The 23,447-nt window shown below is 35.9% G+C and overlaps 1 protein-coding gene across 3 annotated transcripts; it reads left to right on the top strand.

Moving 5' to 3' along the window:
* Nucleotides 1-1,484: 1,484 nt before the first annotated feature.
* On the top strand, nucleotides 1,485-22,447 carry LOC132625237 (phospholipase SGR2). 3 transcript variants are annotated; one of them, XM_060340092.1, is made up of 22 exons: nucleotides 1,485-1,633; nucleotides 3,649-3,873; nucleotides 5,424-5,524; nucleotides 5,816-6,001; nucleotides 7,438-7,593; nucleotides 7,922-7,993; nucleotides 8,080-8,232; nucleotides 8,620-8,670; nucleotides 9,284-9,454; nucleotides 12,856-13,005; nucleotides 15,017-15,082; nucleotides 15,185-15,712; nucleotides 15,801-15,855; nucleotides 15,992-16,113; nucleotides 16,482-16,554; nucleotides 17,282-17,384; nucleotides 17,463-17,556; nucleotides 17,641-17,703; nucleotides 18,518-18,575; nucleotides 18,749-18,852; nucleotides 20,059-20,105; nucleotides 21,772-22,447. In XM_060340092.1, exons 2-22 carry the CDS (start codon nucleotides 3,672-3,674, stop codon nucleotides 22,007-22,009), a joined length of 2,793 nt encoding a protein of 930 aa, XP_060196075.1. In that variant the 5' UTR covers nucleotides 1,485-1,633; nucleotides 3,649-3,671; the 3' UTR covers nucleotides 22,010-22,447. The 3 variants fall into 3 exon arrangements, with proteins under 3 accessions (XP_060196075.1, XP_060196082.1, XP_060196091.1); XM_060340099.1 differs by lacking the exon at nucleotides 1,485-1,633 and having other exon boundaries at nucleotides 1,646-3,873; nucleotides 18,518-18,566; XM_060340108.1 differs by lacking the exons at nucleotides 1,485-1,633; nucleotides 3,649-3,873 and adding an exon at nucleotides 3,921-5,324.
* Nucleotides 22,448-23,447: the final 1,000 nt, after the last annotated feature.

Below are 23,447 nucleotides of genomic sequence, written 5' to 3'. Positions count from 1 at the left end.
ATGTGTACTTTTTTATTTTTTCGAAGCTACTGCTCTTACTCACAACAAGATTGGAAATGGAAGGTGCTGTACCACATGAGCAACCTCCTCTTGTCGCATCTTCCTTTTCAATTTCAATAATTTGATCAAACATTGAGTGCAACTGTGCAAGACCTTATTAATTGATGCCAAAAGAGATATAGGATACTGCTAGATAAACTAAACAAGAAAACGATGTGGGAAATAATTAATAATTTTCTAGTCATCCATCATAAATGCACATTATATACGTACTTATCATACAAAAAGTACAATATTCCTTTTCACTGAACAACCAATAATTCCTAGACTCTTCTTCATCCTTTCTTCTTCTTAGTTATTTCTTTTTCTAGCTATTTAAATTTTCTTTTCCAAAATATGATGAAATAACTAAGTGCACCATTCTCTTTTCTTACGTTTGAATAAATGAGATATTGTTTGATTAGAGAAGTCCATACAAATCTGGAAAGTAGATGTAAAGGCGGCTATTCGAGGGCAATTAACTGACTGGATTAAAATTGCACAAGGTTAATTAAACCGTTAACTTCCCCTTTCATTTTTTTTTTCTCATGGGTTTAACAGAATATATCCTTCTAACTATAAATTCCCTTCTACTCTTCATTCACTTTTATCTATCCACTTTAGACTTTTCAAGCTGCTTAAGGAATAATAAATGAAATGTATAATTTACCAATGTACCATTTTAATAGGTGCATATTTTTATTAGATTTGAAAAATGATTTAAAGTGAGTAATTAATATTATGGATAAAACAAGAAAAAATAAAATTTCTTTTATTGATATGTTAAAAGTGACAAGTAAAAGTAAAAATATATTTTTAAAATATTGGATAAGTAAAATTGAACAAAGGGAGTAGTTATTTCTTTCCTTTCCACCGTTCTTTTCATTTCAATTTGCAATACAAATCAATTTTCTTCTTCCACACGATTCAATTTCCTCAGTTAGATTCTAAATTCGACACGGAAATAAGAGTATAAAAAGGAACCACCGATAGTTAAGGTATTAAATTTGTGACAAAGAGATAGTTCAAATATGTTTTTTTATCATTTTTTAAAATCATTTTTTATTTTATTTCATTTTGTGGATATATTTTACACTCTCTCATTTCAAATTATATGTCGCTTTTTTATTTTACATGCTCTTAAAAAATATTAATTAAAAGAAATATTTAACTAATTTGCCCTTATTCATGTCTAAAGTATAATATCTTTTTAATAAATGTTTACTCTATGTATGTCTTATCTCCATTAAAATGTGAAAAAAATAATTAATTATGTCTTGAATTTTTAAAACGATAACTAATTTGTGACAATAATTTTATAACCACGGCAAATAATTCGAGACGGAGGGAGTATTTTTAATGAGATTAGCAGCATTTCTTTTTTCAATATTTAATTTTCAGATGGATTTTAACAGAATATTCCCTTCTCGTTGGTTCTTTCTTTTCCACAGTTTGTTTTCATCATTTCAATTACAATTTTACAATTCAATTTTTCTTTTCCCTCACGATTCAATTTCCAAATTTAGACACGAAAAAACAGAGTACAAATTTCCTCTTTTAGAATCCAACAAAACCCTTTAATCCTTCCTTTCAGGTAAATTAACAATTCACATTTCCATTTTTTCAATGTTCTAATTAATGCCCTTTTAATTAGTTGAACATTTGTTTGATGAATTTTATATAGAATAATCCAATAAACGTAGTTTAGAGAATTTATTTGGGCAAAACCTGTAATTTTTTGAGTTGATACCCACTTGACTGAGATTTCTGAGAAATTGGGAAAATTACGGTCTATGTCTACTTGGAGGAAATATTTACGCCACGTAGCCCATATTTTGAGTTTGTTATCTGGTTTAGTCCATATTTGTGTATAAACACCTTTTATACACTATTATACAAGGTTGATAGATTATGTATAATGCTTTCCACCAGGCATAATGTTGTATAATATTGTATATTGGGCTACGTGGCGTAATATTTTATCTTGGGCTGTAGTTTATTGAGTTCATACCACTTGACTGAGATTTCTGAGAAATTGGGAAAATTATGGTCTATGTCTACTTGGAGGAAATATTTACGCCACGTAGCCCATATTTTGAGTTTGTTATCTGGTTTAATCCATATTTGTGTATAAACACCTTTTATACACTATTATACAAGGTTGATAGATTATGTATAATGCTTTCCACCAGGCATAATGTTGTATAATATTGTATATTGGGCTACGTGGCGTAATATTTTATCTTGGGCTGTAGTTTATTGAGTTCATACCACTTGACTGAGATTTCTGAGAAATTGGGAAAATTATGGTCTATGTCTACTTGGAGGAAATCTTTACGCCACGTAGCCCATATTTTGAGTTTGTTATCTAGTTTAATCCATATTTGTGTATAAACACCTTTTATACACTATTATACAAGGTTGATAGATTATGTATAATGCTTTCCACCAGGCATAATGTTGTATAATATTGTATATTGGGCTACGTGGCGTAATATTTTATCTTGGGCTGTAGTTTATTGAGTTCATACCACTTGACTGAGATTTCTGAGAAATTGGGAAAATTATGGTCTATGTCTACTTGGAGGAAATATTTACGCCACGTAGCCCATATTTTGAGTTTGTTATCTGGTTTAATCCATATTTGTGTATAAACACCTTTTATACACTATTATACAAGGTTGATAGATTATGTATAATGCTTTCCACCAGGCATAATGTTGTATAATATTGTATATTGGGCTACGTGGCGTAATATTTTATGATGGGCTGTAGTTTATTGAGTTCATACCACTTGACTGAGATTTCTGAAATTGTATTTTGCTAATACTAGATGCTGCATACATTTGTTGTTTACTGGTGTTATGGTTACACAATATTTTGCTGTTGTTACTATTCTTTTTCTGAATGCTGTGTACTGCTTTCCTTATTAGTTGTCATGTTTTCTTTGCTGCCGCATTTCCTCTTTCATAATTACCTTGCTTTGATGCACTCGAGTCGATGGTGGTAAGAAAAAATTTCCCATTTTTTCTATAAGTAAAATAAACTATATGAAATAGAAAATTCGAGGGGGGTGGGGGCCAGGGCGGGGTGATGGGGTAAGAAAAAAATTCCATTTTTATATAAAAGTAAAATAAAATATATGAAATAGAAAATTCTTCTGGAAAAACCTCTCTACCTCCACGAGATAGGGGTAAGGTCTGCATACATAGACCCTTCCCAGACTCCATTTGTGAGATTATACTGGGTATGTTGTTATTGTTGTTGTTGTTGAAGGTATAGTTGACTGGTAGAGAGTGTTTGGACTTTGGGTATTAGCACAATTCTCTGGTTAATAGTCATCTATAACCCACATAAGTAGGATTTCCAATTTCAAAAATTTCAATGTCCAAAGCATTTTTTCTGTTGATGGACAGATTTAATTAATGCCCTCAAATCAGTTGTGCATTTGTTTGATGAATTTGTGTAGAAGATTTCAGTAAACAAAGATGAACTAGAGTTTTCAGCTGGGCAATATCTATAAGTATTCGAGTTCATACCACTTGACTAAGATTTCTGAGTTTGTATTTTGCTAACATCGATGCTGCATACCTATTTTTTCATTTGAAGGTATAGTTGACTGGTAGGAGCAAATGGCATCTGTTTCTGGGTCTAAAAGTTGGATTGATGAAAGCTCTCCTGACTTGTTGAAGAACACACCGTCAAATATTAGGAGGTTAGCAGATGAGATTGAGCACTTAGAGGGTAGGCAAAAGTACCTTGCTCAGACTAGAAGTCCTTCAGATGGTGGTGATGTTCGTTGGTATTTCAACAAGATGCCTTTGGCAGTAAACCGTATGTTCTACTCTAACTGTAAATCTTGTAGGTCCCCGTGTTGGCATGCATATTTGCACACTGCTCTAGTAGTTGCTTGAGTTCCTTGCTTTGATATCATTGAATTTGAAATATGAACTCCACATGTCATGTGTTGCTACATGTTGCTTTTCGGTTCTCTGTATGTTAATGTAGTGGCAGAGCCAAGTGGGAACCCGGCCCCCCTTTGGCGGAAAATTATTCAATTTTAAGTTATTTTGATGTATATATAGTATATGTTGAATCCCCTTGCCTTCTTCGTATGTTTAATTTTTCATATTTTGAATCCCCTTAGTGAAAATAAAATTCCATCTCTGTCACTGTGTTGAAGTGCTTGCAGCAGATGTAGGATGCGGGCACATTCTCTTTTTTATGGTTAAGGCAGAATCAGAGAGTGAGCAGAAGCCTGAAACAGATTTGAAAACCATTCCTTTATGCATCATGTGAACTATATGGTTAGAGAGGAATAAGAGATGCTTTGAAGACCAAAGGCTTCATATTTATCTTGTTAAAAGTAGACGTTTTATGTTACCATTATAAAAAATAAAGTAGACGTTTACAGAACTTGCACTTCAGTATAGGAATAGGATGATTGAGTATATATCTCAATATTTGGAGTTTCTGGATGCTTTGAAAACCAAAGGCTTCATATTTATCGTGCTAAAAGTAGTTGTTTACAGAACTTATACTTTTAGTGTAGGAATAGGATGATTGAATATATTTCAAAATTTGGAGTTTTTGGGATTGTCACTTTTGGCTACAGCTTTGTAATCTGATGATGGACTCCTTAGTTTTAGAGAATCCATAGGCCCTAATTTACCTCAAAAGACAGAATATTGTAAGACAGAATATTAAAATGAAATAAGATCAAATAGAGCTGAATGGATGTAGATGAGTCATGTCGCAAACCCCAAGTTTTGGATTGAGGCATAGTTAAGTGAGAATAATTGAATTGAAGTAGAAGGTCGTTAATGTATTGGCTCAAAGGAGTACGGCCACAAACTTGACTCCTGAGTCATGGATATCTTTCCTCTTTGGGATTCTACCTTGGGAACAATCAATTGAAAAAGCAACTCGCTAGTTTATTTTGTTGTTTACGCTTTTGCTGTTGATTATATGATTCAGAAGATCTGTTGTCCTCCAAACATTGCACTCCTTTTGAACGCGATTTCTGCAGCTTAAAAATAAAAGATGTCGGAACTAAAAAAATTACATAATTTTTCTGAGCAACAACATTGTAAAAGGGCAGCCCGGTGCACAAAGCATCCCCCGTCAACAGGGTCCGAAGCATCAAACGTAGAGTTAATTGTCTACAAAGGAGTTCATTATATCATCAGAAACTTTAATCCTGATGAGTCAGCTTGTAGTGTCTGGTTTACAATGTATTGATGAGTCATAAATTCTCCAATAAGATGCAGATCTTCTTTAAACTTGTGAGTCCAAATTTATAGATTTGTCAATTACTGTGAGCATGAGCTGTCGTATTCATGTATAAAGCTAGGTTGTCCTTTGTGGATTTCACTTTTGCACAGAACCTGCTGCCGCAGTCCCCCAAGCAGAGATAGTGGGAAAGGGTGATTACTTTAGATTTGGCATGAGAGATTCTCTTGCAATTGAGGCTTCTTTCTTGCAGGTAATGTTTTCTGAAGAGTTTTGTTTATTTAGATTACTTATCATCTGTAAATAGTTAATCTATGACCCAGTTAGTATAGCAATTGTCGGTACGAGATAAAGAATTATTGCTCCTTATTTACTTCACCTCTGCTTGATTATGCAAAATTTAAGTTCTTGTATAAAAATGGTCATCATGTACTGTCTGAGAAAAGGGAAACCAAGAAGACATCATGGTATAACTTGTGCTGATATTAGAGTCTGAAATATTGTATTTTGATATCTGAGGTATTAATTGGTTTGACCTTTACAGAGAGAGGATGAATTGCTTTCTTGTTGGTGGAAAGAGTATGCAGAGTGCAGTGAGGGCCCAAAAGGGGCTCCAAATAGATTTAGTCCTGCATCAGAAATATCTTCTCCGGAGAGCTCTCAAGCAGCTGAAAAGTATTCAGTTGAAGAAGAAAGAGTCGGGGTCCCCGTAAAGGGTGGCCTCTATGAGGTATCCTTTGTCCATTTCACTCTCTCTTTGGATGAATATTCATTGCTGCCTATTAATCCATCAAGGAAGACTACTTCCTTTTGCACTGTCATAATACTTGTGAAACAAAAAGAGAACCTGTTGCAGTGCAGAATATAGCCCTGCTAAGAGGAGTGGGTTAAGATAAAATATATAAAGATGTTTGCCGATGGCAAAAATCTTAGGGTACAACATGTGATGTATGTAAATTATGCATGCCATAGCATGGACTGTGGTTTTTGCCCAGGACTCTTATATGGTTCACTAATTTGGTTCAAGCTCTGCATTAGAGATTAACTGGAAGAGGGTAAATAAAAGACAGTACAAAATACAACCTGGTCTTAACACATGAAGCATGAACTAATGAATATTTACTGTTTACTTAACCATCTTCTTACAGATGTATGCTTTGGTGGATGTATAGGACCTTATGGGATGTGCATTTGAAACACTTGCGCATGTTGTTTCTGTAATTGAACAGTATAAACTTATCAGATGTGTAAGACATATTACGATTCAACATGACTATATATTCTTGAATTTATTGGTGTAATCATTATGTTTTGCTACTCCTTCCCTTCCGTATCATGTGACGTCATTTAACTGGGAGCAAGGATGAGGAAATTACTTTTACTTACATTTTATATCTTTGGTGGTAGAAGAAAAACACTACTCCCTCCGTCCCAATTTACATGACACTCTTTCCTTTTTAATCAGTCCCAAAAAGAATGAAACCTTTCTATATTTAGTAACATTTCAAACTTTAAATTTATCCTTTTACCCTTATTGAAATGATTTCTAGCCACACAAATTTCTATGGTTTGTTTTAGACCACAAGTTTCAAAGTCTTCCTTTATTTCTTAAATTTCGTGCCCAATCAAACACCTTCATATAAAAAATGGGACGGAGGGAGTACAAAAGTTCCTAGTTGAGTTGGTTGTTTAACTTTAATTGAATTTGAACTCTTGAACCTTGCAAAAGTTATAAAAAGCTCTATTATCTGGGAAGCAGAATATAATATGGCGAGTATCTGACGTAACTCTTTGGCCCTTACATGGGTACTTGGGATGGAGAGGAATAAGAGAGATTTGAAGGGGAAAAACGATGGTTTTGTAAATTTGAGGACTTGTCTTTGGGTTTCAGTGAATTTATCGTGCAACTATGCGGTCTCTGTTAATGTTGATGATTGAGTATCCTTTGTGGTGAATCAAGTCTTTTATGTAATCCACTGCTTTTTTGTGTACCACTTGTATAGTGCGACCTCCCACATCATAAATAAAACTATTACTTCATAAAAAATAAATAAAAAATTACCCATGTTATGGTTCTCTAAAATGTCTTGCAGGCTTCCTGTCTCCAGCTCTGCCTCCTGCTGGAAAGAAAATAATCCTGAATAATGACTGTCATCATATCTGCAGGTAGATTTGGTGAAGAGACATTGTTTTCCTGTTTACTGGAATGGAGAAAATCGTCGTGTCTTAAGAGGTCACTGGTTTGCTCGTAAAGGGGGTCTGGATTGGCTTCCACTACGTGAAGATGTTTCTGAGCAGTTGGAGTTTGCATATCGCAGTAAGGTATTTGGCAGAAGTGAAGCACTAAGGGTGGCACTTTTGATATATACTTCCCTGATGTTGACTGCAAAGATTTATATGTAATTGGTTTTACCATCTTGTTTCTACATGTTCTTCTAGAGAATTTGTGGCAGCATGTGGCAGATGGATTCCTACAACTTACTATAAAACATAAAATGCATTTGAAAATTTTACCTTGTTATCTTTTTGTTTACTAATCCAAATTGTGCATTTCCTTTTTTATCTGATGTTTTATGCTCCTCCTCATTTTATGTGGATCATTCAAATTTTCCCTCAATACTAGTTGATGAGTCTTGGTTGGCTGCCACAGGTTTGGCATAGAAGAACCTTTCAGCCATCAGGGCTCTATGCAGCTCGAGTTGATATGCAAGGCTTCTCCCCAGTATGTGATTACTGAATTTATGGAACTTTTGTTTATATGCTTTTTGAGTTAAACTGCTACTGATGTACTTGCTTGCTACAATGCAGGGACTGCATGCTATTTTTACTGGAGAAGATGATACTTGGGAAGCCTGGCTAAATGCTGATGCCTCTGGTTTCGCTGGTGCTATAGGATTTGGGGGGAGTGGTGTTAAGCTAAGGCGTGGATATGCTCTTCCTCAGTCATCAAAACCAACACAGGCATGCATTTGCTCACTATCAAATTTACTAGTGTCGGTTCTCTTTGTTCTGATATCAAGTTTACAGATGTTGGTTTCCTTTGTTACTGATGGTCTCTTGGTGCTCAGTGTCATTGAATCTTGTTTCCTGAGTGGGCATAGAGGGGGGAGACCTCATATGGTCTCCTTATATGGTCTTGGGCAATCCTCCCCCCTGAGCTAGCTTTTAGGGTTGAGTTAGGCCCAAGGTCCGTTTCTTCACAATAAGCAAGTTGTTTTTATGCCTTCTGCTAATTATAAAGAGTGAAGACTGGCTTGTGGTGCACAAGGGGGCTTGATCTTTTAGAATTTAATCTGTTTCTCTTGTTCCTCGTTGCTGAAATTGCACTCATGCATCTGTTTCTTTTAGGACGAATTACGTCAACGGAAGGAAGAAGAAATGGATGATTATTGCTCACAGGTAGGCCAAGTGCTTCTTGTTTGCTACACGTGTGTGTGTAATAAAATGACCTTAGGGAGAGATGCTACATAGGAAAATGACCCCAGAAGCACAAGTTCTTTTAGCCGTAAAGGTTTCTGCATTTATTATCTAGTTCAGCCTCTGTATATGGCTTCGTGCTTTGTCCTCCTCCTATCTCGCCATCTTCGGGCACGTATTCAAATTGTTTTTTGATTGACAATCATGATAGTTTATGTGCACAAAAGATGAACTAATCTTGTCCAAATCGTTGAGGTGGTTCTATCTGCATGATATGTCTCTCTATCCATGTTTGCTAGAGTTCAATAATTAGTGTTTAACCAATTTTCCCCTGACTTTGTTTTTCTTTTTCTTTTTCCTTTGCTGATCAAGTTAGTTGAGATTACTAAAATTTCCTGAAAAGAAAATATCCACTGACTTGTTCATGATGTGCAGTTTTATATACAACACTCATCTTTTCCACCCTCTTTTTTTTTTTCGGAAAAGGTAGCATGCATCTTTTCCACTTTTGACATCCATATGTAGCGTGGTCTCTTTTGAACTTCTATGGTAGCTTTTTAGTGCAACCTTTGTAACTTGATACTGATGTGCATAGGTCCCTGTTCGACATCTGGTGTTCATGGTTCATGGTATTGGTCAAAGGTTGGAAAAATCAAATCTTGTAGATGATGTTAGTGACTTCCGTCATATCACGTCAATCCTTGCTGAACGACACTTAACCTCGTACCAACGTGGCACTCAGAGAGTCCTCTTCATCCCATGCCAGGTAATGCTTTCATTGTTGGTCTGCTACATTTCTTAATTGGTATACATTGTTAAGAAGATATGTTACCAATGCCAAATAAAATACATTGTTATGAAGATACATAATGAACTCCGGAAATGCTTCCATAGTTGGTCTGTTATATTTCTTTATTTGGTATACATTGTTAGTTGGTCTCTGATTCCTTTCCCGCCAAATAACCCAGAAGTGAGAAGACACTTGGTGGTGGAATTCCATATCTTTTTGATTTCCTTCTTCAGTTTCCTGCCATGCCAGCTTATTTCAATTCCTTTACAGTTTAAGTCATCACCTAATGTACTCCAAAATGCCCGATAACATACTCTATATTTGCGATGCTATTCTACAGTGGATCATGTAAATAAATGGATCTTGGACCTAACTCAACCCCAAAAGCAACTCATGAGGGGAGGATTGCCCAAGTCCATATAAGGAGACCAACCATCTCATTAACCACTGATGTGGGAACTCTTCAACACCCCACCTCACGCTCAAGGCTGGACATCTGGAGCATGGGTAATTTAATATGGGGGCCCAACATCGGGTGAGACGGGTCCTGCTCTGATACCATGTAAAGAAATGGATCTTGGGCCTAACTCAACCCCAAAAGCTAGCTTATGAGGGGAGGATTGCCTAAGCCCATATAAAGAGACCACCCATCTCATTAACATGTCGGAACTCTTCAACAGATCAAAAGATAGATTAACTGCCTCCATAGATGCCTCACATAACAAGCATCTACTGCATATGTTGAAGCTCTTTATTTGCTAGTTTTTGTGAGTCAAACAATCGACATGTGTTGCTGCCCAACCACTCTAGGGAGTATCAGACAATTCTAAATGATCTTCCATGGCCAAATAGTGTGCTGGGGGTGAGGGACTGGATAGTAGCTTATAGGCTGGTTTTTCAGAGAATTTTCCATCTTTTTGCCATCTCCATTTTAGTGAATCTGATGACTCCTGTGGAATTCCAGACTTGATGCGATATGAAGGTGCCATCTCCATTTTAGTGAATCTGATGACTCCTGTGGAATTCCAGACTTGATGCGATATGAAGGGCCGCTTGGTTATCACTCGGCGTGCTTGAAATTAGTTTGCTGCTGACTAGCCTGAGCCTCTTTGTTAAAAGCGTAGAAATAATCTTGTTTTTGCAACTATAATCTTATTGATAATGGAAAAGCTTTCCGTATACAAGAGGTATAAAAAATATAGAGAATCTACAAATTTGAACAGTTAACATTTCTATCATGCACAAAGAAATACACCAATATTGTACTTCAGTAGTAATTACAAGTAGTAGTCACAAAAGCAAAACCTACCAGCTATTCCTTCATAAGCTATCTAAAATCTTAGCTATATCCTCTGCCTTCCAAAAATAGAAAACCACTAGACAGTTCATTTTAACTTCTGGAAAGTGATACTTTTATTTTCAAAACATCTCTGATTCCTCTCCCTCCATATTGTCCACCAGATGCAGGCTGGGACAACCTTCCATCTCTCCACAGATTCCCATCTCTGTTCCAGCAAGCTAGAACTTCAACTGGACTCCTTGGCATTGTCCAGTTTAGACCCTTCAAATTAAGAAAAATCTGCCTAAGTTGTCCTGCCACATTACAGTGTAAGAAAAGATGATTAATCGTCTCTGCTTCAGTTTCACCAAAAAAAAAAAAAAAAAAAAAAAAAAATCTGTAACATAGTTGAAGACCCTCTTCGTCACATTGTCTTGAGTTAAAACAGCCTGTCTAGCCACTAACCAAGTGAAACATGCCATCTTGTAAGGAATCTTAACTTTCCAAATCAACTTCAAAGGCCAGAATCCCAGCTGAGTATATCTGTTGTGAATGCATTTGTAGGCTGATTTGACAGAAATTATCCCCTTCTTTTCCTTCAACCAAACTAAACTGTCCACATTAGTGGAAAAATGTTTGAACTGCTCAATGGTGTTGTAAAATTCTGTCAACCTTTCCACCTCCCAGTCATTGAGCAATCTCCTATAACTGAGATTCCAACCAAAATTATCCCTAACTTCCAAATAGTTGCCATCTTCTGTTGGTTCAAATTGTAAATCTCAGGGAACAAATGCTTCAAAGACTATTGAAACATGTCAGAAATATGTTTTCCCTCCATTTCCTACTCAAATCTTGGAGTTATGCCAAATTTTGGGCCACAAAACATCCTGATGGATCTCCACAAGGACTCTTCACTTCCTTGGTAATCCATTGATCTTCCATCCCATATCTAGATATAATAGTTTCTTTCCACAAAGACTGTTCCTCTCATGCAAATTCCACAAAGACTGTTCCTCTCATGCAAATCTCCATAGCCATTTCAGTAAAAGGCTCTGGTTGTGAACTTTCAGGTTCTTAACTCCCAATCCACCTCTTTGCTTGCTGGGAATGACAATTTCCCAGTCTACTAAATGAATCTTCTTTGTCTCACAATTGCCTTGCTGTAGAATATTTCTTCTGATGGTATCCAGCTTTGTAATAATCTCCCCTGGCATTGGAAATAGAGACATTATGTTAGCAAGGCATCTAATAGTATGTTCTCTATGAAAAACATCCAATCTTCTATGTTTGGATCGGAATCTCCTGGATTTCGTATACTTGGAACATGGTTTCATCTTTGGAATGCAGGAGAGCGACCCCTTAACTGTGTTAAGCACGAGGTGAACAACCTCCAACTTCCAAGCCACAAATTTGGGTGGGTAAATATAGGAAATTCATTTCAGAAATCAGAAGGAAAGAAAAAGTTACAACATTGTCATTCAAGTTGCAATATGTTGCTTTCCTTAGTCTAATATTCTGTCCTTTTTTTTTTTTTTTTGCAACATAAGGGCTAGTAGCAAATGTTGATCATAACGATGAACACTAGAAGCATCTAAAAGTAGTAGGTAAAATCGTCTATAGGATATGTGATTTAGGGCCTAGCAATCTGAGACCACAAGTGTTTCCCCAATGCTTAGGGGTCCTCCTCCAGACCGTAAAAGGCAAAAGATAGAGGAGTAGGCCAAATCGAGGATACCAAGTAGGTACATTCACACTGTCTACTTGGCACTATGTCAAAAAAGCAGGCCTGCTGTTTGTATTTGAATTTACATTGTTTATGCTTAGTGATGCTCGGTAAAACTGTTTCCAGTTATCACCTTACTGCAGCTATAGAATATGATGTTTTTTTCTTTCGATTAAATGATTTTCTTGTTAATTAAAGCCACACCTTCCCCCCTTTGTCCCTTAGCACATTTATGCGTTTTATCTTCTGCATTCCTGTCATGTGATATTTTGGGGTTTTCTTCTTCGTAGGTCTGTCCCTTGATCTGTTTCCTGTTGATTTGTTATTGTGAACTAACGCCAATTTTTCTTATGTTTCAATTGTGGGTACCACCAGTGGAGGAAGGGCTTAAAGCTTGGTGGTGAGGCTGCAGTTGAAAAATGTACTTTAGATGGTGTGCGGGGATTGCGCGAGGTGTTGAGTGCTACGGTGCATGATGTGCTGTATTACATGAGCCCCATTTACTGCCAGACTATTATTGACTCGGTACTTCTAATGTGCTTTATCCAGTTCAAGTTTTCCCTGCTATCCTTTTTTCTTCCTGATGTTGCTCAGCTGTTGCGTTTGATTTATTGCACTGCTTTCTTCTATTCAAACGTTCAAGTTACACTTCTTTTGATTTTGGAACTGATGTTTTGCTCGATTTCTTGGATTTCCTTCAGCTTTGAGGACTCTATGTCCAGTTAATTTCTGTATTGCTGCAGTACCAGCTTGGGACTGTCTGCTATTTAATAAAATTTACTTCTACTGATATATATATATATATATATATATATATATTTTTTTTTTTTTTTCAACTTACAAGTCTCTTACTTCCATTGGCCCAAACTATTTTGGCTCTGTAGAATGAGGGGTCTTAATTCACATAACTTTTGTTACAGTTACTGTGGAACACAAATGGGTAACTAAGTGGAAATTTATGCTTCTCTGAAATGTGGTGTATGGCCCTAAGGCCAAGCACCCTATGCACCTTTCTAATTAGATTTTTGGTTGTTGATACAATGCACTATTAGTAATTTCCTTATGTCAAACTGGTGTTATCTTCCTTAAATCCTTACTACCCTTATAACACTGTTTACACTAGGCCGTGAATTCACTTCCTGGCTGTTGATCTGTGAACCAAGTGGTTCACATAACCTATTTTTAGAAATTAACTGTGTATTCTTGTCAGCTTGTATTTGTTAAATTTTCAAAAGACGGGTAAATTCATTTAATGGATAATTGTAATGAATATGTGATCATAGGAATTACTGTTGTCTTTGAATGTGTAATTTATATCTAGTTTTCTTTAAATTTTGCTTTGATGGAGAGGATTTGTCCACATTTGTATTTTTCTTCATGATGAAATCCTCATATGTTGCATAACTAGTGCCAAATCTACTATAATGTTGTGAAGAAGTAGTTCGTTTTTAGAGTGAAATCATACACGTGTAAATCACTCAAAGAACTATAAGTTAACCTATTCTGAAGTATTTAATGAATATAACTACAAATCATAAAGTAATGTAGTTTCAGAATTTTTTAGTTACACAAACAATGTTGTTTGTAATAGAACTGAATGGGCACTAGGCATGCAGGATAGAGTGTAATGCTGGAATAGAAACATATGGGGGGAAAACGAAGGTAGTCCATTCTAACTTCAGTCATCGGAGATCTTCTTATCAAAGCAACAATGACCTCTAGTGGAACCAAACTAAAGGCACCACAAACGATTCAACCAATTTTACCAAATAAAAGTCCAAGTACAAGGCTTCCCAAGCGTAAGGATAGTGACAATTAGAAAATGACTCTATTGACCTTCCTGTGTGACTTAAGGTATGTTCAGGGAAACTGCATGACTTCCTGCAAAAGATTTGCTCATCTTGATTTGAAGAGCATTTTATTATGTTTTCTGAATTATTTCGTTATCTATTAATTTACCCTGATTTAGCCGTGTCAGTCATTAATAATTAGGTTTAAAATACCTATGAATACCTCCAAACGCACCAGTCTATGGGTTTGTAATCATGACGGTTGAAGGTGTTAAAAGGGGGCGAGATAGACCTACTTGCAATCCATACATATTTAGCAGAATATAGAACACAATGGAAGCAAAAGATCCATATAGGCGATACCTACTAGTTGGAATTAATGCTTAGTCATGATAATATGCTTAACTTAGGTTCAATGTTAGTTTAAAGAGTTGTATGTCAGTAGAAATTATAGATAATCTCTAGTACTCCAAACGATTGAATATTGGAAATGTAGTTGAGAATGCATGTAGCTTGACCACAACCTCCTGTTGAAGTATAGTTGTTGTTTTCCTCTTCTTCACTTCTGCCAGGTCATTCTGTATATTACATTTTAGCATTTTTCACCAGTTAATTTGTTTTTGCTTCATATGATATGCATTGGCACTTCATTATGGTCAATCTATTGCCTACCTTTAGATTTCGGCACAAATCAATAGAAAAACATCTCATTAGTGCTTGGAGCTAATTGTTTATTCCGTTGCCAGGTCTCCAACCAGTTGAATATGTTATACTTGAAGTTTCTTAAGAGGAATCCCGGTTATAGTGGAAAGGTATAAAGGTGATTGAGCATGCAAAGTGTCCTTTCTTATTTATTTAAGAACTTGATGTATACATTTTAGGTTAAAGATATTAAAATTTTGTAAAATTTTCAGGTTTCCTTGTATGGTCATTCCCTTGGGAGTGTCTTGTCATATGATATCCTATGCCATCAAACAAAACTGTCCTCCCCTTTTCCCATGGAGTGGTTGTACAAAGAACAAAATGAGAATAAATTGTCTCAGCAGGATCAAAGCAACCTATCTTTAGACCAAAACTCTGCCTTCAGTTCAGATGATGAAACCTATATTAGGGGGGAAAATAAAAGTAATGTGTCAGATAAAGACAAAATGAATGTAGAACCAAGCTCATCAGATTCTGTGGAAGATCGTACTGAAGATGTTTGTCATCCAGTGGGCCCTCCTGCTTCATCAGACTCAGACGAAACAGCCACAACCGATGATTTCAAGAAACTTAATGATTCCTCAGCAAATGAAAATTCTCACGAACCTCCTATTGATGAAAGGGACACCATAAATGATGCCGAGAAAATGGAAGATGGAATAGTTGAGTTTGATCAAAATATTGATGAGGGAGCATCTGAAAAGGAAAAAGACAGAACAATCATTTCCCTGAGGGAAGAGGTGGTGACATGTCATTTTCTGCATGCATTTCTCATTTTTGTAATATTTTCTATCTACTTATTTTTCTCCATCAATGAGATTGGTCCAGATTGATATGCTGAGAGCAAAACTCCAAGAATTAGAATCCGAGTGTGTAAAGAAAGGTACAGCCTGAAGGAATAAATAACCATTTATGGAGCTTAGTTTTTAACTTTCCCCAACTTAAAGCATTTGTGCTTGAGTATCAACTTAAATGGTCCTTATAAATTTCTTTTGGGATGGTATGTGTAATGGAAGCAGAAAAGGGAGGAACGAACTCAGCTACGAGAATTCAATATACTCCTGGAAGGCTTTCTCCTGAGGAAAGTGATTCCGCAAAGAGTTATACCCCGCAAATAAGATACACAAAGTTGAAATTTAAGGTAATACTTCTCCATTGTAAGATGCTACTATTTTCTGGGTGTGATTGGGCGAGTCTTGTTTGGATGTTGGAGAAGGACTTTCATTGTTCTTTAAAAACTCCTAGAAGAAAGTCATTGACCTTATAGATATCTTCATCACTCTAAGGGCTTCTAAATTCTAATATGCTTTCATCATGTCTGTAGTAGAGGACTAGCAATATTCACTATCCTTCTAAGTATAGTGTGATTACCAATATTCTTTGAATGCATTAACTTGCTTTTGATAATTCGATCTTTTAGTTTTCACGATTATTCTCCATCTGTTGTTGGATACTCCAAGACATCTTCTAACTTTGGCTGTTTCATTCTTTTGGTTCTTTCATGAAAAGGTCGATACATTTTTCGCTGTTGGATCCCCTCTTGGTGTTTTTCTTTCCCTCCGCAATGTCCGTATTGGGATTGGTAATTCTTCTACTGTCTATATTTAAGCGCAGTTGATTTCATTGCTTATTTTTCCTCTGAATCTTTTGGAGGTAGTGGGGTGTATAATTTATATTTTTGTCACAAATCTCTTGAATATTTTACTAGTAAGCCTGTAAGATTGTTGTCTGTTTGATTGAATTGACATCTAGTGTTTGTTTCTATAGATAGTATAAGTTTACTTTAACTACTATCAGAATCTGCTGACTCTTGTGCAGTATAAACCTAATCTTTATATATCACTCAGCCGAAAGATTTGCTTTTTTACTTCAGAAGCAGTAAATAAATGTTTGTCAAATTAACTTTTTAAAAAAATATTTGTCAAATCCTCCTGGTGCATTATGTTGCCTTTAGTCAAGTTCCAAGAATTCTATGGATACTATCTATGTTACTCGGACTCTTCAAAACTATCGAGGGGTGCGTGTCGGATCCTCCAAAAAATAGTGTATTTTTGGAGGATCCGACACGGGTGCGGCAACATATTTGGAGAGTCTGAGCAACTTAGGATACTATAAACTCTGTATGTTGGTGGTGGCTGGTGCCTTTTGATGTTTACTTTTTAAGGGGTTAATTCATTTTTTTGTTGGTTCTCGGAAACTCATGGGAGTTCGAAATGTGCCCGTTCTTTTTCTTCTCTACATTAAAGATGGTGGTGCATCTTTTGCACTTAGTTCCATTTCTTATTTTCTGTTTTATCCTGGTATGACAGGCAGGGGGAAAGAATACTGGGAAGAGGATAATATAGTTGAAGAGATGCCAGCTTGTCGACAAATGTTCAACATATTCCACCCTTTTGATCCGGTGGCATACAGGTTTCGTTGTCGTCATTGTTGCTAATTTTTGTCAACTTTTTGTTATACAAGCTCATGCATGCTTCTCTCCTATTTCAGAATAGAACCACTCGTCTGTAAGGAATATCTCAACAAACGCCCCGTCATTATACCCTACCACGGAGGTGGGAAACGACTGCATGTTGGTTTTCAGGTAAGGCCTCCATAATACGTAATTAATGTGTTAGGTTCCTTCTACCATCTGTATTAATGTGTATTCTGATACTACTTGGTGCAGGAATTTAAAGAAGAAGTAGCTTTGCATTCACAGGCTTTTGTGAACAATATTAATACTGTAAAGGTGTGTTTTTCCCTATTTGTGTTCATGACATTACATGCACATAAGGGTTGTATGTTTCTAGTTGAGATGATTAGATTTGATGTCAATCCTTAGGATGTTCGATGTCCTGTAATCATCTAAAGATAGACAATTGAAGAATTTATTATTTGGCTTACTATAAATGAAACCTGCTGGTTGGATCCTAAATGACCTTAACAGAATCAGAGAACAGTTGTTTAAAGTATAGATCTGTGCATGGTCTCAACATTATAAAGCCAAAGTTGCTTGGTACTTGTTGCTGGTGGGAGGTGGCAGGTATCCCGTGGAATTAGTCGAGGTGCGCGCAAGCTGGCCCGGACACCACAGTTATCAAAAAGAAAAAGAAAAAAAGAAAGTAGAGATCCCTGCTGAACAGATAGCTTGAAATGGAAAACAATTCTTTGTTTCATTTTAAATCAACTTTTTGTTGAAACCATGAATTGAACGACTTGGGTTATGCTTCTATAACCTTATATTCCCCTTTCAATTATCATGCTGGAAACATGTCGTCTTCATCTGATGCTTTTTATGACATGCATTTTCTCCACAAGTTCGAAACTTTGAATCCTGAATTATCATCATATCTTTGTGGGGAATAAGGTACCACATTTACTTTTTCCTTCTTATTTGGTTGGTGTGGGTGTGAACTTCATGTGTCATTCAAAAGTCATTTACAGAAAATGGGTAGATTTGCTTGTTTTAGTGTTTAGCCTTATTTTCTGTGATTATTTTATGGTTTTCAATTAGGTCTCATGATGCCAATGAGTTATGGATCTTAATGATGCTTTTTGATTAGGTAAAGGTGATTACTCTTTGTCAATCGAGAGACAAGGATGGCGAAGATGGTAATAAAAGCAAGCATCTGTTATTCATGTGCTTTCTTCCAGTTTAGATAATAATCGTTCCTCTTCCTTTTTCTCTGTCACAGAAGCTATCAGCTCTAAATCAAGCTGGAGCTTCTTCCCCCCAACCCATCAAACACCATTTACTTCCTATCTTTTTAGGTAATTATGTCAATTTCTTGCAGAGGGTCCCCAAGATTCTCAGGAGATAGAAGAGAGGTCATATGGTTCAATTATGATGGAGAGATTAACTGGAAGTGAAGATGGTCGAGTAGATCATGTTTTACAAGTACGTTCATTCGCCTGTAGACCTTGAAATAGTTGTGCTATTTACGTCATATCTTCCCAGCTTCTTCTGCAATTGAAGGCTTAATCTTCTGTGTTACTACCTATTCTTTTGCTCTTTGTACCCTTCCATTGTTTTTTTGTAGCTGTTCTAGTCATTTGATGTTCATATTTATGTGGATGCTGGTTCAGTATTCAGATTGGTGTTATACAATACATAGATAGCCCCATAACCTTGGCACGAAATTTCAGTTAGACACCTCAACTTTCTTAGTGACCATTTAGACACCTCACTTTACAGAGGTGTGTCTCGTGTACACCTTGCGCTGACATGGCATATTGTTTATTTTACACTAACATCTGAGCACGTGAAAAGCTTAAATTATGTTTTCTTCTTTTTTCTTTTTCAAAAAAAGTTTCACCTTTCCTCTCCATTGACTTTTTCATGGGTCTATACATTTTTTTTTTTAAAAAAAAAAAAAATGATCGGGAAACCAGTTTGAGTGGGTCTATACATTTAAAAAAAAAAAATGATCGGGAAACTAGTTTGAATGGGTCTATACATTTTCACCATTGATGACAAAACTAAGTGGAAATATGAATTTGCCAGCTATAAAAAAGCATGTAAAATCTCTGATAACTAACGCCGATCATTCCCATCGATAAAATCCCCATCGATAATAGGCAAGATTGGCTTGAGATTGCGCATAAAATCAATGACAGAAGAAGTCATCTTCTCTCAGCATGCGTTAGGAAAACTGAATTCTTAGCTTTTACGTTATGCAGAAAAGCGGAAGTATGACCTCCTGTTCCCATACTAATAATTAGAGAAAGACCCTCAAAAGAAACTTTTCAATAATTTTAAAAGCTTAAAAGAATTAGGATTACTGTAAGGAATCAAGCTTTAAAAGCTTACGAGCATTGGGTGTTCCGCGATCTACTAATCAAATTTTGTGCTTTACTGTATGTCCACGTGTGAAGTTCTAGTGTCCAGCAAACTGGATCAAAGTTTTTTTTCCTTCTTGAAATCCACATGATTGTAAGAAATGAAACACACACACACACACACACACACACACATATATATATATATGTTGTACAAATCATTAGGTTCTTCATATTTGATCCTTTTAACAGCTGGCAGTGTTCTCCATATATTTTATACTCACCAGTCACAATTGCCTTTTGTTCTTATTTCTTTTTACTGCAGGATAAAACATTTCGGCATGCATACATCTCAACCCTTGGAGCGCACACGTAAGTATCCTTATCAACTTAAGAGGGTTTATTAGGTCAACTGACTCCACTACTTAAGGTTCTTTTCCTTGGAATATCCAGTACTTCTCGCTACAAGTCTCCTCTCGTTAAGGAACTCCATCAAATCTGTCCTTGTCGTAGTGGACTTTTTCTGTAACTCAAAATAGTTTTTATGCAATAGAGTACCCCACTAGAGTCATTAATTAAGCATTAAAAGAAATATGAATTCCCCTGCTATCTGGCTGTGTCAGTCGAACTTTCTAGGAGCAAAATTTGTCCAGGATGGTTTTGTTGTTGGCTAGAAATGCATGTCTATGTACCATCCTTGCCAACCAAAAATCGATAGAGCAAAAAGTTTGGTCAATTTATCCTAGTACTAGAAGTTTTTCCTTCCTTGTCATCCTGTTTACGTGAGACTAGTTAATGCATAACATTGAAAGTCAAGAGAATGAGTTGATAGTTCAAGAACTAGTTCAGAGATTTTAGTAACAAAGTAGGGATACTAAATGTTGTGTTATTTACACAGAAATAACATTTGTAATTAAAGTTTTGTGTTGCAAAAAAATGTCATGGAGTATTAGTTATGCGGAATATTACGCCAGAAGTATTTTTCTTGATGCAGCTAAACACAATGGCAACTCGCAAATATTCTTCTTTTAACTTAAACTTAAAATACTCGTTTTTTCGATTTCAACCAAATATTATCCAAAGGAAAACCAATTTGAATATGCTTTACAAACGATATTTGCATAATAATGTATGTCTAAACGCCTGCTACTTGAGCAGTTAGCTAATCAGAAAGCATACATGTGACTTTCTGTGTATAATGAACCTTGACATATTCTAACATGTATGTGGTGCTTGTGTTCTCCCTTGTTCGTTAACGAGGCGAATGTGGTCTCATGCTGCCTATCTTGTATGATTCTCTGGCTTTTGACTCCTTTAGGAGATCGTTGAAGCTTCTTGAGTCATAACCAACATTTCTTTTGATTAAGCCTTTCAACATCCTTAGAAAACTCTATCGAATTTAGAGTTGTTAATATTCTCACATACCAGCTATTGACTGGTTGTAATTTAGTGGAAATAGGAAAGTAATGTAAGCTGTAATACTTTTGAAGGGGGTCTACGTATTTGGATGTAGTTATATAGATTAACTGTTACCATTCTCAAAAATAAAATATGTAAATGTCAATTTGTTGCATTCTTCTGCATATATGTGAAGGTCTTTTAAGAAAGCTGAATCCAAACTTGACCTTACAATTAGCTCTTCTATTTTAGTTTCTCAGCTTTAAGCGGTATGGTTCTTTTACCCTGTTTTTTTTTTTTTTGGATAACTGAATATGCACATCTCGACTAATCTATTGGGTACTTGCTACCTAGTACCAGCATAGGTATCAGGTAATCTATCTACCAAGGCTTAGAAGAATAGTAAGAAATCATCTAGGGTTTTTATCGTCTCTGCTGGGATCCAAATCCTGATTGCCTATGGTTCATTCTGTACTCTGTTGCAGATAGTTTTGTTGGTGAGATGTGTTAGGTCAAAAATGCTTGCCAACCGTTGTACTACATTGCTTCATGAATCTCATCTCTAAGGCAGCTTTTGATCAAGATGTTCCGTTTGTTCTATGGTATATTCAAATCTTTTAAATGATTTAACTTTTTGCAGGAACTACTGGAGAGATAAAGATACAGCTCTTTTTATGCTAAAACACTTGTACCGGGATATACCAGAGGATTCCTACTCGTCCTGTGAACCTGTGGAGGGAAGTTCAAAGGATGATAGAAATACAGTGAGCTGGTCTGATCAAAGAGAGGAGGCTGATGAAGAATTTCCATTAACATTTGCGGACAAAGTAACTGTGAAAAGTTTTTCTCACAAAGCCCGGAAAACTCTGAAGTGGTGAATCATGTTGATCTCTTTCGACTAGAGGTGCAGAAAATACCATTTCTGGAGTTATGTTACTTCAAGGAGAGTGTTGAAGTATATTTGCCACTTGCGATGCTCAACTTGTCCTTCATTCAAGTGGTGGGCTCCTTTGTGAGGCGCGGTCGGAAATACCGTATACTGGTTGCAGAATTTGATGTGAACGAAGGCATATCTCTGCATCCGTGATGTTTAACCATCTCCGGTTAGATTGATCTCCGTCTCGAAAGGAAAATGAGAAGCATAAGATCGGTCTTCCGGTGTAAAAAGTGAAAAAGGATATGCTTATGTGACTTGAGCCGTTTGTGTATACTTGTTTTTAGATGTGAATTTCTGGCACTGACATGTAAATATAGCTCTGTTAGAATGTATCAATATGCAGCTTAATTTATGTAATTCATTGTCATTTTCCTCGTTGCGACATTTCCTTATTTCATATTTATCCTCCATTCTTCTTGTCATCAAACACGCATGAAATAATTTGGTTGGGACTCAAGTCGAGGCGATGGATCATTATAAGCTGAATGCTCTTCTTGGACTTCGTTCAATGATATTTTACATTGAGGAAAATAAGATTATAGACAAAGTTCTAATTTTGACTCCTAATTATTGTATCTCTAAGAGATACATTGACATTTTTATACTTTAAATGTGTATTTCTAATTTTTATCTCTGATTTATTTGATTTTCTTGTTTTTTTTGTCCTCTCTTTGTTTCAGAGAATAGAGTCAAATAAATTTTTGGCCTTAAAATAAGAGTCAATGTGAAAAAACGTCAATTCTTTAATTTTGAGGGGCAAATCTGAGTCATTCCATTAACGGTAAGGACATATTAGGGATGAGTTCAAATGGAGGACAAATCATTAATATATTTTTTCATAATTGAGAAACAAATTATTACTAATGATAGATATGTATTCTCGCTGTCTCAAATTATTTATCGTGATTATTAAAAATAATTGTCTCAAATTATTTGTGGTGACAGTAAAGGAAGGGGTGTAGGTGTTAATGGTGGAAGAATTAAGAAGTTGAGTGGAAGGTGTAAATAGGTTGGGGTTGTGAGCTGACATGTCACGTGACGTCCACGTCATCAAAATTTCAATGCCACATGGGAGTAAACGTTCGCCTTGGACAACTTAATGAAAGAGGGGTATATGCGAACCACTTGTATAACGTCGGGGAGTAAACGTCCACCTTGGACAACTTAAAGGAAAAGGGGTATGTATGAACCACTTGTATAACGTCAAGAGTATATTTATACCAATACATTAACTACGAGTAAATGTGATCCTTTTCACGTAATAAGATAAATGTGACCCTTTTCACATATTAGAGGGGTAAATTTGACCCTTTTCTCTTTTACCATTAATAGAATTTTACATTAATGGAAAAACACATAAATAGACTAAATAATTAATG

The sequence above is a fragment of the Lycium barbarum genome, chromosome 2 (genome assembly GCF_019175385.1).
Source record: "Lycium barbarum isolate Lr01 chromosome 2, ASM1917538v2, whole genome shotgun sequence".
NCBI classification, from domain to species: Eukaryota; Viridiplantae; Streptophyta; class Magnoliopsida; order Solanales; family Solanaceae; genus Lycium; species Lycium barbarum.
The sequence above is the reverse complement of the archived record's forward strand: the minus strand, read 5'-3'. Positions and strand labels throughout refer to the sequence as shown.